General features: G+C 44.1%; 1 protein-coding gene and 1 long non-coding RNA gene across 5 annotated transcripts in view; both read left to right on the top strand.

Annotated features, from left to right (window-relative positions):
* The first annotated feature begins 6,175 nt into the window (after positions 1-6,175).
* Positions 6,176-13,567, top strand: LOC309353857. Its single transcript, XR_014162082.1, has 3 exons — positions 6,176-6,414; positions 10,220-10,303; positions 11,795-13,567. It is a non-coding gene; the product is annotated as an uncharacterized lncRNA (long non-coding RNA).
* A 2,433-nt stretch (positions 13,568-16,000) lies between these two features.
* RBMS3 (RNA binding motif single stranded interacting protein 3) overlaps positions 16,001-18,111 on the top strand; it is a gene marked incomplete at its 3' end in the record, with an annotated part of 736,788 nt that continues 734,677 nt past the window's right edge. For 2 of the 4 annotated variants that reach the window (XM_081883321.1, XM_081883322.1), the window contains exon 1: positions 16,004-17,008. In XM_081883321.1, coding sequence (XP_081739447.1) covers positions 16,823-17,008 — 186 coding nt within the window. In that variant the 5' untranslated portion in view covers positions 16,004-16,822. Of the gene's footprint in view, positions 17,009-18,111 lie in introns of all 4 variants that reach the window. The other 2 variants (XM_081883323.1, XM_081883319.1) reach the window with 2 other exon arrangements.

Genomic DNA, 18,111 nt, shown 5'->3' with positions numbered 1-18,111 from the left:
GGGTTACAGACGCTTCAGGTTACCCGTTTTCGGGTTGTGCACTGCGCCAAACCCGGAAGTACTGGAACGGGTTACTTCCGGGTTTTGGCACTTGCGCAGAAGCACTAAATCACGCTTTGCGCATGCGCAGAAGTGCCAAATTGCGACCCACGCGTGAGCAGACGCGGCGCTGCTGGTTGCGAACACTGCGGGTTGCGAACGTGCCTCCTGCACTGATCACTGCAGGGGGCAATTTGCAGTTGTTTGGCACCGTTTTTGAGTGAATTGGGGTTTTGGCGAAAACTGTGACCTCATGGCTCATTTATCGGCTGGAGAACAGCACTGCAGAATTCAAAGATGTGTAAATTTCAAGAGATGGCTCAGTTTTAGTTCATATATGAAAAAGCAAATGAGGTTTGCCTTTAAATGCAAATTGAATCATGTTTCTCTCCCACCCATAGTAGCCCCATACCAATAATAATATTAATTTTTTTAATGTTCTTGTCTAGATCTTGGGAATTACCCTTAATATCCTATGCATGTAGATAAGATAAAGACAGGGGAGTTTTGAATTTTTTCGTTAACAGACACAGTAGCTTCTGGAACTACTGCCGGACCAGGAGCCTTGCTTTCCTTTTTGCAGTTGGGAAATTTTGGAGCCAAATTCCTGAAAGACCTTTTAAAAAACAAAACAAATTCCTCCAGATATGTCTGAATCCATCTCCGAACTCAACACTTCAGACATTTTGCAACATCCCGATGAATACATCCACTTAGTTAAGCTAGAATGTGCCGCATTGGAAAAATAAAAGGAGCTGCCAACTTGATTTCATAGAACTTGTAAGATTGTGTGTGTGTGTGTGTGTGTGTGTAGTGCACGCTGGCCTTGTGTGAGAAATCAATAAGGTGCAGAGCCACTCAAAGCTGCCAGTAATCTCTGATACTTTGCTTTAACAGAACAGAGATTTTTTCCCCCACCATACCAATCCTCTGGCTAATGCAGGCCCCTGCAATTTACAATAACAGCCATTTCTCCTTCTCTCCTGCTCTCCAGGCAATTCTCTCATATTACGTGAATGAAGTCAAATGCACTAGATCATCGTATTGTTCAATTGTTTTATTAGGCTTCAATTTTCATGTATTGCTTTTTTTCCTTTGAAAAAAAAGAATGTGCCTCCAATACAAGTGAGTGAAAAATGGAGGTATATAGCTCTAAATTTGCTGCTTATAAGCAAATGTGGGAAATAGAAACCTATAATATGCAATTTTCACCAGGCTTTTTTCTAATGGGGTCATAGTACACACTGTGTGGGCTGCTATGTTGAGTCTTATATTCATTGACAGTTGAAGGCTTATGCTGCAATGTTGTCTATGAGCTGGCTCACTTGACATGGTAAGTCAGACATAGCTTACCAGGACCATGTGAATATGCCAACTCCTAGAGAGGTTGTTGCAGTTGCATTGCAATTCTCTGTTCTTAGTTTTCTGCTATATTGGTTTGGGCTAAGCCACAGTTTAGCTTAGCGTGCTATCTGAAATGGGATTCATGGGAACCTATCCCCTCACTAGGGATAGGGAACAAATTCAGTTAAGTTCCCATTTAAGGGCAAACCTACCAAATTCATGCCTTTGGAAATGAAATGCAAACTGAAGCAGACATCTTTTGAAATTTTCACTTACCTGAATTTTGCAGTGCAGTTCGCCGCTCAAGTAAGGTGTACGAAAATGCATGTACAAGGGTAAAGTGTGTAAAAATTGCATGTATTAGTGACAATAACGTGCAAAATGCATTATATTAGGGGAAATCACTTTGCAAAAATGTGTTTATTGTTAGAAATTTGCACTAAAATGCTGATGAATTTCCATGAGGATTTATTATTATTGCTAATTGTTACAGAAATGTGGAGTACTTCATTTCCGACTGGAAAACTGAGCACCTGAAATGTACAGAAGCACCAGTTCCTAGTCTTCACTAGCCACAAGCTTCAGCCAAGGTTACCTTACCTGCACGTGTCCATCGACATTGGGTTATGTGTGAGTTGGCTTTTGTGTGTATAGATTCCTTGCTAGTAAAAGAGTAATGAATGAACAAAACTCTGTCGGTGTGAACAATTTGCATCCTATAAAAGGAAAGGTGAGTTTGAGCATTAACCCTTACGGCTTTCAGGGAGCTGACAGTGCCATGCCCCATTTAATTGCACTTGACCTGCATTTTTTTATTTCACTTCCAGTTTATGATCTTTATGTCCATTGCTGTTGTCTGCTTACATTCTATCTGTCCTCAAAATGCCTGGTCTTTGGTTAGTTAGCCGGGCTGTTTCCATATAACTTCTTAGGGAGTAGGGACCTGCTTCTCAGGGATTACAAAAATCCTTCAAAATTAAAACACTGTTTTCTGAGATAACTCACGGGGCTTTGAAAAGATCAGGGGAGCAATCTTTGTCATTCATTTCACCTGACTGACATTTGGCACTGGCTCTCAAAGCTATTGATGAGTTTTCAGCACTGAACTGTTGCAATTATCTTAAATTAACTTCATTGAGCACAGTTTGCAGAACAACTGACACCACCACGAAAAGCTCACGCTTTTTTGCTTTTTGCAAAACCTACATGCACATTTTAATCTCCCCACCTGCACAGTAAGGGCTACAAACATTTTCCATTAAGAAATACAAAGCCCGCCAGCATCTTCCTTCCCAGGGCAAACAGCAACCCAGGGCAGAAAGTATTTTCGTTGGGACCACGTAGGGAAAGGGTGGTTACCATAAGTTAAGCCCCTCGCTGTATGCTGGCCTGATCACTCTCCCTATTGACTGTAATTTAAAAGGGAGAGAAAAAGGCAAGTTAAATTGCACTGATCTGAATACAGGTTGCCCTCAAATATAGGTTGCACTTACATTTCTTGTAAGCCATTTTTTTGGGGGGGGGGCTAGACATGCAGCCTATATTTGGGTCAATATAATGTACATTTGACACCCCATCTATTTTGTCCCCAGCATCATGATGCACCTGCTGTGTGTCTCACTCTCTATTTTCTCATTTTATGCCAGTTTGATGTCTTTAAAAAAATGTATGTATGTATGTATGTATGTATGTATGTATGTATCTATCATCTATCTATGTACTTATCTATCATTGCTCTCTATGGGTTATCATTTAGTGATGGGGTGTTACAAGACCAGGAGGAGAAATGGTGCCTTTTTTCTTATGTCTTGGGATAAAATCTAGAAGTGCCTGGGGAACACTGAGGATGCAATCTTAAACCAGTTTACTAGGGCAGAAGCCACATTGAACTGAACGGGGCTGATTTCTGACTGAACCTGCAAAGCTCCAGCAGCCTAGTCAAACTAGGTATTCCCTAACTAACTGTATGCATTACCTCTTTACCATGCACATACCATTTTGCCCAAGGAGAAATAACAATGAGATGTAATGTGGCAAATCTAAAAGGGGAAATAAATTGAACAAATGTTGGAAGAAACTGCCCTGAATGAGCAATACGTTTAATGAAAAATATGTGAAGAGTGTGTTTATGTTCAGATAGGTAATAGAAGGCATATAAGATAAATCACTCGTTGTGGTTCAGCTTGGAGAATAATCTAGCCCCAGATTATGATAGCTTTAAATAAACATCTATATTCTAGATTGAGAAGTAGAGGTAGACTTTTAGAAGACACCTGAAGGCAACCTTAGGGGAGTTTTTAATGTATGATGTTTTATCGTGTTTTTAATATTCTGTTGGGAGCCACGCAGAGTGGCTGGAGAAGAGATGGTGATGCTGATGCTGATTTGCATGTAATACTGATATGTTTGCCTCCTACTCATCCTCCAAGGAGCACTGTTTCACTCTCAAAAAATGGGAACTTTAAGATGAGGCATAGTGACTTTTTCCAGGGCAGACCAACAACTCCATGCCTGCACAGGGACTCAAACTGGTATTTTTTTCATCTAGTCTTGACACTTTGGCTACTGCATACAGACACCCTCCCCCTCCCCCAAACACAGACTGCTATAAAATGTTCACTCTTCAATCCAGGTATTTGCAGAAGAGGGAACAGTTGGAGAAGAAGAGACCAGGATGCTTGCCAGATTCCCAAAGGCATCTGGCTTGCTACTGTAGGAGACAAATATCAGGACTGGACTGGGTGAATGGATGGAACTTTAGCTCTCCTGACAGCAGAGGTTGGGACGCAATGACCCTCCCAATCTTGTTGAACTCCAATACCCATCAGTCCCAGCCAGCATGTCCAACAGGGAAATATAATGGGAGTTGTAGTCCAATAGCACCTGGAAGGCCACAGGCTTCCCATGCTGCCTAATAGATTTATGTATGGACTTTCAGTGTGCAAACTGTATCCATTGTTCCTTGTGTTTATATTGACTGCTGTCCCATAGGATAGATCCCTGTGGGCCTTGCTTTACAGATGACACACTCAGGCTTCTGAGAAGGAGATTGTGCACAACAGCAGATGTTGAACTCATCTGCTCTTGGCCCTTATTGCTTTTCTTCGCCTTTTTTCCTGCACAGATAAGAGCTTCTAATGCTGTCTTAGGTAGTGTATGGTTGCTGTATTCATTAAACTGCTCTTGGCAGAGGCATCTGATGTGGGCAATATGTAGAGCAGATGGTAGGTTTGCTGAGGGAATGGATTGCGACTAGTGTATAATCTACTACAGGAAAACGTTTCTGACACTTCCTGCTGAAAATCAAACGGGTGCCATGTTGGCTTTTTGAAGAGAGCTCAGACAGCTGAAGCTCTTTGTACTGGGAGTCGCCATGAGACATCCCGTTATCAGCAAATCATCCCTTAGGCTATCTATCCCTTAGAGCAGGTTCAGATATCATTTGTGAGTACATCATTTGATGCTGGATCACAAAGGGTCCTGGCGTGATTCATGATTACCAGAATCCCTGTCCTTGCTTACTCTCCACACATCCAGCCAATCTGTAATTTGGGAGCAAGGGGTCACACTTCAGATCCTTTCCCCACATATCCACTGGCTATTGTTTACCAAACTAGATTAGGCTACCACTCCATCCCATAAGCCCCACTGAAGTGAACACCCTCCCTCCCATCTATTCTAAACAAGGGAGGAGTACAAAGAGCTTCTGCCTGTGAGTGAGCACAGCAGTGGCTGATGTGAATGCCTTAAAAAACCCCACACACCTGTTGATTGGGTGGTTGGTGGGAGAGCATGCGGGCACCATTTTGTGTCCTGCATATTCTGCTGGTTTAGATGTGACAGTCTTTTTGTGTTACGCCATGCCCCACGGCAGCCATTTTGTGACTGGCTTCATGGCACTTTCTTCAAAATTCAAAACATGCCCACTGGCCGAGAAAAGGTTGCCGATGGCTGTCCTTGTGGATTATGTTCCATGTTTGATAATGGAAGAGAGGTGTTATTCCTATTCCTCCAGTGTAAGCGACGAAAAAGATTAGAATACCCAAGACAGTATGCCATATTTTTATTTTTATTAAACATAACTCAGAAGTGAAGGGAGGAAAGTTTTTCAAAACTACTCACCACATATACACCAACTTCATAGTTACTTCAGCATTCTATGAAGTGCTGTTTTTTAAAAGTTACTTCAGCATAAAAATAGTCATTTAATTAGAATATATTTGGTACAAATTAATGCAGGCATCTGAAAAGGAAGGTGCCAAATGTGATTCAACTATTCCTTCAAAAAAGCCCAAGCCTTCAAAAATGCTCGAAGCGTCTTCAGAACATCAGGGCAGTTGAGTTTTTTTCAATTAAGTTGCATGAATGCCTCTCCATTTTCCTATCCCTGTTTAACTGATAAATCAACTTGCTTATAATTAAGCAGGATTTCTAAAGGTACACTATCCCAAATCCATTTTAATATTGTAAAGAACTCATACCCTATGTGCATTGTCATTTGAAATAATGAATGCGTTGCTATGGTAAACTCTTGCCTTCTGCAAGACATGAGCTTTTGTTCCAGTATTTAATATATAGGATAAAAAACCCCGCTTTATACAAAAATCTAAATGCAAAACTGCTGAATACAAAGAGAAGGGAAAGTTCCTACCTGCACCTTAAGGCCATTAACAAAAGTAATAATAATAATAATAATAATAATAATAATAATAATAATAATAATATTTTATTTATACCCCGCCCTCCCCAGCCAAGGCCGGGCTCAGAGCGGCTACATGTACAACATGTACAACATGCTCCAATGATAATTGAAAGGAACTAAAACTCTGCTAAAGATAACTCTCACAGATGCTCACCACGTGCAGAATGTACTCAAATATATGCTTCCTCTGTCTCAGCAATTTGTTTTTAGTTTCAACATCTCTCTGTATCAGATGTGGATGGTTTCATTGAGATTGGGGAGCCCTTTATAAAATTTTCAAATGAATGAACTGATGAATGGCAGCCACCAGATTCACAAACTTGCCTTTGGTAAGACCTAGTAGACTGAAAATCTGTTCCATAAGGGTAATTTTGTTGTATCTGTAGCAACTTTCCTTTTGTGTATCCTGTATTTTGAAAAATCAACACAACTTGTTATATTTTAAAAAATAAATCTCAGTATCAGATGTGGGGAAACTTTGGCCCTTCCAGATGTTACTGAGCTTCAACATCCATCATCCCAGGCTATTGCCATGCTTTTATGCCACCTAAGTGATAGTTTAATATCTGTAAGTACTGAAGTTACCCTAATGTTTCAGTTCTACAAATGAAGTACCTTCTAAAAACTGTAATTCGTATTCAAACTCATTAAGATCTTCCTATGTTCTAGCCTGTGGATTGTTTTCGAATGCTGTCTTGAATTATTGGTTTTATTGCTACATGACGCAATATTTGATGGTTGTTTTTATGTAAGCTACCTTTTCTGAAGGCTTTGCCCTAAAAGGCAGCATAGAAATCACTGCATTCTGCAAGTAAGAGTTGGCTCAAAAGGAGAGGGGGGGAATATAAACTTGTGGGTTTCATCCTTTCGTTGCCCCACAATGACCAGCACTGATTTAACTGTCTTGCCTTATACAGTGGTACCTCGGGTTAAGAACTTAATTTGTTCTGGAGGTCCGTTCTTAACCTGAAACTGTTCTTAACCTGAAACATCACTTTAGCTAATGGGGCCTCCCACTGCTTTCGTGCCACCACTGTGCGATTTCTGTTCTCATCCTGAAGCAAAGTTCTTAACCCGAGGTACTATTTCTGAGTTAGCAGAGTCTGTAACCTGAAGCGCCTGTAACCTGAAGCGTCTGTAACCCGAGGTACCACTGTACATGGATAGGGCTGGCCTTGAGTTATTCTGCTAAACACAATACAAATGCTAAAAGCCTTAGATCACACCGTTAAAAAAAAATGAGCAGAGGCTTCACAGATGTACTATTCAAAAAACAAAACAAATTTGAACATGAATTAAAGCGGCTGGTATCGTTCACATCAAAAGAAATCCGAAGTCTTTGCCCCCTGTGAGAATTGCGTAAAGGAGTCTGGTGGTCTTTCCCCCTGTCCCTGGTAGAGTTGGGTTGTTCTGCAGGATATTTCTGTCAGGTTAGCAGTCTGGAAATGTAGACAAAGGCAAATCTCGGAAGGTCTGTATGTAAAAGCTCAAGCATGACAGTCTCCTCTGGGCTGCTGGATGTTTTGCGGGCTTGCTCGAAAGCCCCTCAGAGGAGCCGAGATCGGTGGATGGGGAAACGACTCGATGTACATCTGTGTCATCTGCTTTGAAATGTATAGTACAGAGGGAATTATCGATAAGGCCGACTTGTGCTTGAGGAAGCAGCCCTGCACAACCCAGACTGCAAGAGCTGGGAGCGCCAGCTGACAGATATGGCGGCGTTGACGGAGGCCCCAAGGAGTTTGAATCAACACGAGGAAGTCTTTGATTTAAACTGTTTGAGGGTGGTAAAAGGTCAAAGCGATTCAAATGCCCATTGTGGCTTCTACACCCTGCGACACAATGCAAACTCTGAAGAAGGTTTCATAGTCTATGTTTAGACAGCCCCATCGAATACAACCAACACAACAGAAGTATGCCTGCCAGTTGTACAGTTTGGTTTTATTTTAATCTGGTTTTGAATTTGCTACACTGTTTTTTCACGGTGTTAATGGAGAAGCGCCTGGGTTTAACGTAAGGTTACCAGATGTCCCCGTTTCCCGGGGAAAGTCCCTGGATTTACAAATCCGTCCCCATACAAAATCAGTTGAAGTTCAAAAGTGTCCCCGGATACATTGAAAAAAATCTGGTAACCTTAGTTTAATACTTGCCTCCCCCCCATGCCCCCAGAAGGCCCACATGTGATAAAAGGGTAGTACAGAAATCAAAATGAACAAACAAATATAACCAGAAAGGCAGAGCATTTCGTTTGTAGCCAGATGAAGGGCTGCTTTGTAGATGGTATTTCTCTCGTGCGGATACAAAATGTTTCCCTCTATCAGCCATGTAGAGTCAGCAGCTCTCAGAAGCTGCCCTTGCTGCCAGCGATGCACCAGAGACTTGGTTTTACTGTCTATCAAAAATCTTGGCATAGAGACTCAGGCACCAACTGGGAGGCTGAAAAGTGCCTCTGCGTCATTTGAGACCCCTTCCCAGACTGGCCAGTCTTTTGATGCCTCTCTCTCTTCTGCCACATACAGTGGTACCTCGGGTTACATACGCTTCAGGTTACAGACTCCGCTAACCCAGAAATAGTACCTTGGGTTAAGAACTTTGCTTCAGGATGAGAACAGAAATCGTGCTCCGGCGGCGCAGCAGCAGCGGGAGGCCCCATTAGCTAAAGTGGTGCTTCAGGTTAAGAACAGTTTCAAGTTAAGAACAGGCCTCCGGAACAAATTAAGTACTTAATCTGAGGTACCACTGTACCTGGCAAGATGTGAGGAAGGCCTTCCGTTCTAAAGACCAAGGAAAGGTTGTGTGTACTTTACAGTGCTATTCCCCCACCCCTCCACCAATACAAATAAAATAAAATCCCAAGTTTTAAAATTATTCAAACTGAGCAATTTTAAGTAAGGTTTAATCCCCCACCCACGTTCTCACTGTTATGTACCATAACATTTGGGATTGTTAATTACAGAGAGTTTGTATAGCACTGAAGTCCAAATGCAACCTTTTTTTTTAAAAAACAAAGATTGTAAGCCTGCGGGTACGGAGTATCTGGTCTTGGTTTTATGTAAATCGCTCTGGGAGTCTTTTTGGCTGAAGAGCGGGGTACAAATGCTATAAATAAATAAAACAAATAAACCCAGAAATCTATTTTAGTAATCTCTCTGGAGCCTGAGATTCAGCAGACATTTACAAAATAGCATTTAGTTGCATAGTTGAAGCCATTACAAAACATTGGCCACATAGATTCAGGCATGTCCTCAAAGCACCGAGAACTAGAAATTTGCTTTTAAAAACCCAGCCAGTTTTTCAAATGTTGAATTCTGCTAGCAGTACCACAATTCTGAATTTTTATTTTGGCATTCCTGCGTAATTGCACAGTCCATCACAGCCTCACAGGTAAGGGCCCAATTTGTGAGATGTTCCTTAACCCTCTTCCTTTTGGAAGGGATTTGGCTTTTGCACAAAGCTAGGGATGGGCAAATCCAGGGCTCCCCCCCCCCCAGCTGGAACTCACATGGGGGCGGGTCTACACTCGTGATTTATAACGTCAATAATGTCTTATTAAAATGTGACACCAGAGGGCGCTGCAGAGCAGCGAGCCACTAGCAAAGGGAAAATGTATGTTAAAGGTTATAGAATGTTATACAGTGGTACCTCGGGTTAAGTACTTAATTTGTTCCGGAGGTCCGTACTTAAGCTGAAACTATTCTTAACCTGAAGCATCACTTTAGCTAATGGGGTCTCCTGCTGTTGCTGCGCCGCCGGAGCACGATTTCTGTTCTCAACCTGAAGCAAAGTTCTTAACCTGAAGCACTATTTCTGGGTTAGTGGAGTCTGTAACCTGAAGTGTATGTAACCTGAAGCATATGTAACCCGAGGTACCACTGTATCTACTATCATCCTAATGACATTTAAAACGGCACCATTGCCATTCTAAGATAACAAGGTGAGTTCCGGCACCTCTTTTTCTAGAAAAATAGCAGTGGGCAAACCTCTCAATTCCATTTTTGCCGAATTTCTCACTTCCCACTCTTAAGCTCAGTTCACGTCAGTTTGGGGGGGGGAAGTTCTCATGAAAATTCATAAGCATTTTAGTGCAAATTCCTCCTAATAATATACATGTGTTTGTATGTAATTTTCCCCTAGCGTACACCAGCTAGATTCTGCCAGATTTCCAGATGTGGATTTTGCATTGTGTGAAAGATCAAACAAAAGCACAGAAATTAACAGGTAAGGAAATGTCAGGAATAAATTGCTATCTGAATGCAGCAGCAGACTTACAAAGATCTCTCTTGAATTGGAATGCCTACATGCTCTTTCACCCACACATGTTGTTCCAATAAAAGGCAGCTGTTGTCTCATTCTCTTGGACCAAGACAGGGAGAAGTATTCCAAGCTGATTCTCTTAGGTCATGGACTTGCACAGTTCTGTTCAGCTGACGCCGGACTATTGAGCTGAATTGGCTTGTGCTCCCATTTTTCCACTTCTCCGTTCATGTGACAAGCCAGTCGTTGTTGTCCACAACAGTTTTCTCTTTGGAAATGGCACAGCCAAGGGTTCCATCCAATTGCCTGCCATGTTTGAGCTGCAAAGGCAGCCAATGTTTTACAAGCTGATAAAAGACTATGAGTCTCACATTTCGGCTCTACGCCCACTTCTGAAAGGTTGGATTGCAAAGTGTGATGGAATATTTATGTAAAGTATAGGAAAAGAAAAAAAAGAAAGAAAACAAGCTCTAAGCTGTAGTGCTGAAAAATAGCTCCTCCAAATTTATCACCACAAATACTGAGGATAGATCATGGAACACTAAATGTTTTCTGCCTGACATTTCACATTGTGCGTTAAGAACCAGTGTGGTATGATTGGGCTAAGACATAGGAAACTCTGGCTAACACCCTCAGTGACCCATACAGTTCACTGGGTGGCAATGGGCAAATTGCTGGGTTCCTGGGTGCTGGAGTTCAACAGCATTAGCAGGGGTTGAAGTTAGCCATGCTTGCTATAAGTCAAGGTCTTTGCTAAAGAAATGTACAGTAAGCATTAGACCAGGGGTCAGCAAACTTTTTCAGCAGGGGGCAGGTCCACTGTCCCTCAGACCTTGTGGGGGGCTGGACTATATTGTGGAAAGAAGAAGAGCAAATTCCTATGCCCCACAAGTAACCCAGAGATGCATTTTAAATAAAAGCCCACATTCTACTCATGTAAAAAGACCAGGCAGGCCCCACAAATAATCCAGAGATGCATTTTAAATAAAAAGGGTAAAGGTAAAGGGAGCCCTGACTGTTAAATCCAGTTGCGAACAACTCTGGGGTTGCAGCACTCATCTCGCTTTACTGGCCGAGGGAGCCGGCGTTCGCCTGCAGACAGTTTTTCTGGATCATATGGCCAGCATGACTAAGCTGCTTCTGGGGAACCAGAGCAGCACACAGAAACGCCATTTACCTTCCACAAAAGCACACATTCTACTCATGTAAAAACACGCCGATTCCTGGTCGGTCCGCGGGCCAGATTGAGAAGGCAACTGGGCTGGATCTGGCTTCCGGCCCTTAGTTTGCCTACCCATTAGACAATGCAGACCAGAAGTCTTTTCCAAGTTAGCATTAGATATCATTATCCTCTGAAACATAAACACGGGGGGCGGGGACCTAGAATCTGACTGTGTGTGGACCACCCAGATTTTTCAGAAGATCCTTGTTGACATTTGGGGTTAAATGTTTCAGGATCAACTGAGGACTCCTCCTTCCTTGTGGGTACACGCTTTTGGAATGGGCTTGCCTTGGCACTCTGCCAAACCCCGACTCCAGTAAGTTCAGGCACATACGGTAAGATGTTTATATTTATTTCAGCCCTTTTCCTGGTTTTAGTTTTAGCTTCAGGGGCTGGAGAATTTGGGTCTGATTTTATTTTCTAACAACAAGAAGACACCAATTCTTCATTGTCCCCCCCATTACAGAGAGACTTGGGTGTAATTTATCATTTTATTAACTTTGTAAACAAGTGGCTAGCAACTATGGCAAAAGTTGCTGTGTAAATCAATAAAGCAACAAAGAAGACAACACTTTTAATTAGCTTTAAAATGGTATTAGTTGCACAATCTGTCACCCAGCTAATGTTTGTGAGGCTGCACATATTAGCACAATTTAGGTCTAGGGTGGCAGAACCGGGTGCACCCAACAAGGAATATTTACAGTAAGACATTAAACAACTCCTCTGATGCAAGTCTATAGAAGAAACTGTGAACAGACCAAAAGCTGTTAAGCGGCTGGCAAATTCATGTTCTACATAGAATTGCAGAGCTGAAAGGGACCCTAAGGAGCATCTAGTCTTGTGGTCTTGTTGTGGAACCACCCTGAGACCTCTAGGTATAGGGCAGTGCATAAGTTGAATAAATAATAATAATAATATAATAGTCCAACCTCCTCCAATGCAGAAATATGCAGCTGTCCCATATGGGGATCAAACCTGCAACCTTGACATTATCATGCTTGTATGAAAAAAAGAGAGGATTCTCTGGATAGTTGTATCAACAACCTAACAACAACGATTTAAATGGGGATATAGAAAGAAAATGTTGTTGTTCAGGGCATGACAGCAGTGTAACAAATGATCTTTAAAAAGATCACCTTAAAAAAAAGGTTTAAACATTATGTATGCGCTGAATCGGGACGCGGGTGGTGCTGTGGGTTAAACCACAGAGCCTAGGACTTGCCGATCAGGTCGGTGGTTCAAATCCCCGCGACGGGGTGAGCTCCCGTTGCTCGGTCCCTGCTCCTGCCAACCTAGCAGTTCGAAAGCATGTCAAAGTGCAAGTAGATAAATAGATACCGCTCCAGTGGGAAGGTAAACGGCGTTTCCGTGCGCTGCTCTGGTTCGCCGGAAGTGGCTTAGTCATGCTGGCCACATGACCCGGAAGCTGTACGCCGGCTCCCTCGGCCAATAAAGCGAGATGAGCGCCGCAACCCCAGAGTCAGTCACGACTGGACCTAATGGTCTGGGGTCACTTTACCTTTATGTGTTGAATCAGCCTTGTAAATATTAAGAAACCCACAAAAGTTACTAGCCAGAAAAACATTACTGACCTGCTAGAGGCTAACACAGAAGGTATAGCTCTATCACTTCTGCAACAGCTCCCTGTATTTGTATTCTGGGTCCAGAGGAGGGACAGAGTGCTCCACCTCTCCAATGCCTGCCTGCATGTGACTCATTGTAGTTGGTGTCTTGTGCTTAAGTACAAAGCTCATGGAACATGCACACACTTAGGAAGACCTTCAATATTTAGCTGAAGCAGAAAGAGGAAGCCTTCAAGTACAGGCATTTTAACTACCTGACAATGATTTACAGATGGTATCTAAGTCCGAGTAGACTTGCAAAGATGTATATGACTGAATCAGATATTTGCTGGGGACGCAATGAGACTGGGGGTACATTCTATCATATGTGGTGGACCTGTAAAAGGGCAAAAGAGTATTGGGAAATAATCCATAATGAATTGAAAAAAATGTTTAAAAGTACCTTTCCCAAACAAACAAACAAACAAACAAACAAACCCCAAGTCCTTTTTGTTGGGGATAATTTAGATGGAAATTCCCAAGTGTCAAAAAGGGTTATTTATGTATGCTACTACTGCAGCTCGCGTTTTGTTAGCCCAAAAATGGAAATCGAGTGAAGTCCCAACTAAAGAAGAATGGCAACTTAAACTGTTGGAATATGCACAGCTTGTGGACCTAACATAAAGAATAAGAGAACAAGAAGAACCTATGTTTAAAGAAGATTGGAAAATGTTTACTGAATATATGGAGAGAAACTGTGTTTATTTGAAAACGTGGACAGCATTAAGATAAATTCAACAGTGTAAATAAGTTTTGAAGGATGTAATAATGGAATACTGAATGGCATAGTTTTTGTAAAATATGCAGGGATTTATGATATGTAAAATGAACCATGGAAAGAGAAGAAAGGAAGTCACTGATATTTTTAAGGTTGTTTAAATGAATATTCTAAAATGTAAAACAGAAAATTTAATAAAAATTATATGGGGAAAAGTAGAAGTACAGGCATTTTGATGGGCTCTTAGAAGGTGAATGGTTTCTCTTTTAAATGCAGCTTGCCTTTTTGAGGGGGGGGGGTGGGTTATGATGGATCTTTGATAGAGGAGCGGGGCACTGCTAATGTTTCGTCCCTGGCTGTCTTCCTTTCTATTTCAGTTGCAAGATCTGCCAGTGTAGATGCAAGCTAACAAACCATTTTAGCCATTCTGGTTCTAGAGGCAAAGTTCCATAGGGCTCCATGTCATGCTACACAAAGAGCATTTTCTCAGAATATCCTTGGGTCAGGGCATCAGCTGATGCAAACAGGGTTGCGTGCGAGTTTCCATGAACCGGGAAAATTTTCTACAGCTACATGGAATGAGACATTTTCTCCTTAGAACCATGCATACTGTGGATTTTTTCAAAAAATGTATGCTAAAAATTGTCGGTGTATGTTTCCAGGTAACATCCAAAGCAGCAATGGCAGCTCTTTAAGGCAATGTTAGCTTATATTTGGAAATTTATATTTAGAAACGCAGCCTAGTCACCTGATAAAAGAGTCCTGATTTAAGAATGATCAGATCAAAGCTTGGCTTTCATTCAAGAGAACACTTTAAAACTATTTATTGGCTTGTTGGGAACATCATACACACAGGTACTTTTCAAGTTGCTGAAAAACCCAGAGGACAAATCTCCATTGGAGCACCCAGCTCAGTTCCTATCCAAGCATCCTGCGTCAATGTCATCCCCCCTCAACTGGACTGTAAAATTTGTCCACGGTGATGTGTTGGCAGAGTTAATGTGTTGTCGAATTGCAGAGTTGGAAGGGACCTTGAGTGTCATCAAGTCCAGCCCCTGCAATGCAAAAATATGCAGCTGTCCCATACAGGGATTGAACCGGCAACCTTGGCATTATCAGCACCAATGAAGCTATCCACGCTGTGATATTGATGATGTTTGTTCCAGGCGCAACTGCCCATCCAAATTAAAAACAATTACTGTCCTCCCTCCCCACTCTTTTCTAACATAGGTAAAAAGGTAAAGGTAAAGGAGCCCTGGACAGTTAAGTCCGGTCAAAGGCGACTATTTGGTGCGGCACTCATTTCGTTTTTCAGGCTGAGGGAGCTGGCATTTATCCACAGACAGCTTTCCTGGTCATGGTCAGCATGACTAAACTGCTTCTGGCGCAACGGGACACCTTGACAGAAGCCAGAGTGCACAGAAACGCCATTTACCTTCCTGCCACAGCGGTGCCTATTTATCTGCTTGCGCCAGTGTGCTTTCAAACTGCTGGGTTGGCAGGAGCTGGGACAGAGCAACAGGAGCTCACTCCATCGCGGGGATTTGAACCACCGACCTTCTGATCAGCAAGCCCAAGAGGCTCAGCGGTTTAGACCACAGGGCCACCCACATCCCATTTTACCTTTTCTACCATACAAGCTTCTTTCACTTTTATTTTTGGTACACTTGTAAAACGGAAGGTTTTAAAGTGTAGGTATAAGACCACATCAGAGCAATTCTCTGGGCTCTCTGCACATGCCCAGAGGCGCCCATCCTGATGACTCCACATTTTCACAGCTGGAATTCCAAAGAAGCCCCTGAGCTTGGGCTCGCCCTTCTTTTCAGAAACAGCAACTATTAATCTGAAGAATCAATCAGCAGAGCCCATCAAGCCGCGCGTGCGCGGGGAGGGGGGCGTCTCTCTCTCTCTCTCACCCGCGCGCGCGCTCCCCCCTCCTCCTCCACGCCCGCCCTTTACTCCAGTTCCTCATGCGCTGCGCTGGCCGTCTGGAGAGGGAGCTCCACTTGCGCATATATGTATAGATACACGGAGAAAGGAGCGCGCGCGCGGGCACAGCGCGGAGATTAGCATCAGGGAGACACAGAGGCTTGGAAGAGGTGGGGGGAGCGAGGGGGGCCCGCTGTCTCCTTCATAAACCAGCCTCTTCCCCACCGCTCGGGACTGAAACCAGCGGCTCCCTTTACGCGCGCCTGCCTGGGGTCCTTGTGGCGACAGGGCGGGGCGCGCGCGGTGCATTTGCGCGCGCCAGAGGCGTTTTAACTTTTCCTCGACATTCTCCTCAGGATACCCCCGAGTTCCCCTTTTCCCAAGCCCCTCGGCGGCTTCTCTCCTTCCCTCACGCCGCCTCGAACTTCTCCATTCAGAGGCTCCCCTAACCAAAAAGAGAGAGAAACAGAAAGGAGAAGCGTTGGAGGAGGAGGAAGGGGTAAATTCAGTCAGAGCAACCCATGCAAAAGGCTTGCCCGGGCCTGGAAGCCCCGGCTGGCGGTAGTAGCACCACCACCAAGTCTCTAATCCTCGCCGAGGGAGGAGGAGGAGGAGGCCGGTGGGAGTTGGGTCTGGCAGGGGACCGCGCGCGCTTCGCGGGCGTTTTCGCTGCTAAGGGGCGGCTGGAGGCCACCGTACCCGCCGCCGGCAAGACAGCGAGGCGCACACGTTGGCTGCAAAAGTCTGGAGGATCTCAAGTGTGTGTTTGTGCATGAGATCGCAGGCGCCGGATCGGTGCAGGAGAGGAACCATGTGAGTGTGCTCCTCGGCTTCCTATTCTTCATGCCAAATAAATGCACGCGCAATAACCCGGGAAGGGGAATCAAATCCTAAGAGAGAGAGAGAGATTTGGAGAGGGAGAGAGACGCCGGGTTGGCGGAAAGTCTCTTTCTCCTTGGCTGCTTTTGTTTGCAAATCCGGCGGCTTGGAAGATGGAGATGGATGTTCGGGGAGTTTCTCCGTGCCCGGAGCCCATCCCCCACGCCGCGCAGGGGTCTGGAGGCTGTCAGCAGCGGCAGCAGCAGCAGGATGGGCAGGCAGGGGAAAGCGCTGGTGACAGCGCGCAGCAGCAGCAGCAGCCGGAGAAGAGGCACAGCGGCGAGAAGGAAGACAAAAAGGTAGGTTCCCCCACCAACTCCGCGTCCTTCCCCCTTTGCCGAGGCGGAAATCGCCGAGCGCGCACGGGAGGGGTGGGGTGGGGGTGGGGAAAGCCGCCTTGGAGAAACTGGGAGGGTCGAGCCGGGTGGGGGAGAGCAATCTGGATATAGGAAGCAAATGATCGTGGATGGGGGAGGAAGGGGAGTAAAAAAAAAAAAGAGCCCTACGTCTCTCCGTGCAGAAATGGTGCCTTGGATATTAAGCCTAAATGTATGCGTTGTTATGCATTTTTTCAAAAACTTATGTTTTAGAAGTGCTCTTATCATTCTCCACCCGGTTTGATGCTTTTCTTTTCTTTCCTTGCTTCCCCAAATCGGCGCAGACAAGGGCGGTCCTAATGTGGTTTAAGGGCAAGGCAAGATTAAGAAGTCTGAAAGAGCCACTTGTTAAGGGTGGGACCCTTCTCTGTAAAGGATTGTGGTTCTTTTTCAGCAGCGTTGTTCTGGGTCCAGTGGGGAGGGCGCGGTGAGGGGTGGGGCGCTTTACGAACTGCAACGACAACGGAGGAAAAACTGCTGGCTCAAAAGTTTGCTTTAACAGCAGATCCCTTGCTGAAGTGTCTCCTCTGGCATATAGGGAACACGGGCCTAGAATGTGCTGAATAGATATCAAAGGGAGAGGAGGAAAGCCTGCACGGTTTTGGGTTTTTTTGCTGCTACATCCTTGCTGTGTCATTGTAGATGGGCTGCTTCATCCTGTATCAAGAGCAAGAATCCTTTGGCAAACTGAAAGAAATGGGTCAGCCTTGCCTTCCTTGGTGGTGCTGATAGATCTTCTGCTCTGCGAATTCTCTGAAGCAGGCTTCCAAAGAGAGGGGAGCATGTCCCTGCTAAAGATAATGCTAGCGAAACACATTGATCAGTCCTCCTGTCTGTAGGTATGCCTGCCTTGCCAATAATGTTTCCCAGCATGGGTTTCATAAATGGAAGGACTGGTGTGCTTGCAGCAGAGATGCTCACAATGGCCTAAGCTTGCCTACAACGGTGAATGTGGATTATTGATCGAGTGAAAATATTTGCATGCTGCAAAAGTTGACTAACCTTCCATTGGAGTTCGTGTGTTG

This window comes from Podarcis melisellensis (assembly GCF_964234715.1).
Source record: "Podarcis melisellensis genome assembly, chromosome: 12".
NCBI lineage: Eukaryota > Metazoa > Chordata > Lepidosauria > Squamata > Lacertidae > Podarcis > Podarcis melisellensis.
Note: the sequence above shows the minus strand (reverse complement) of the source record. Positions and strands in the feature narration are given on the sequence as shown.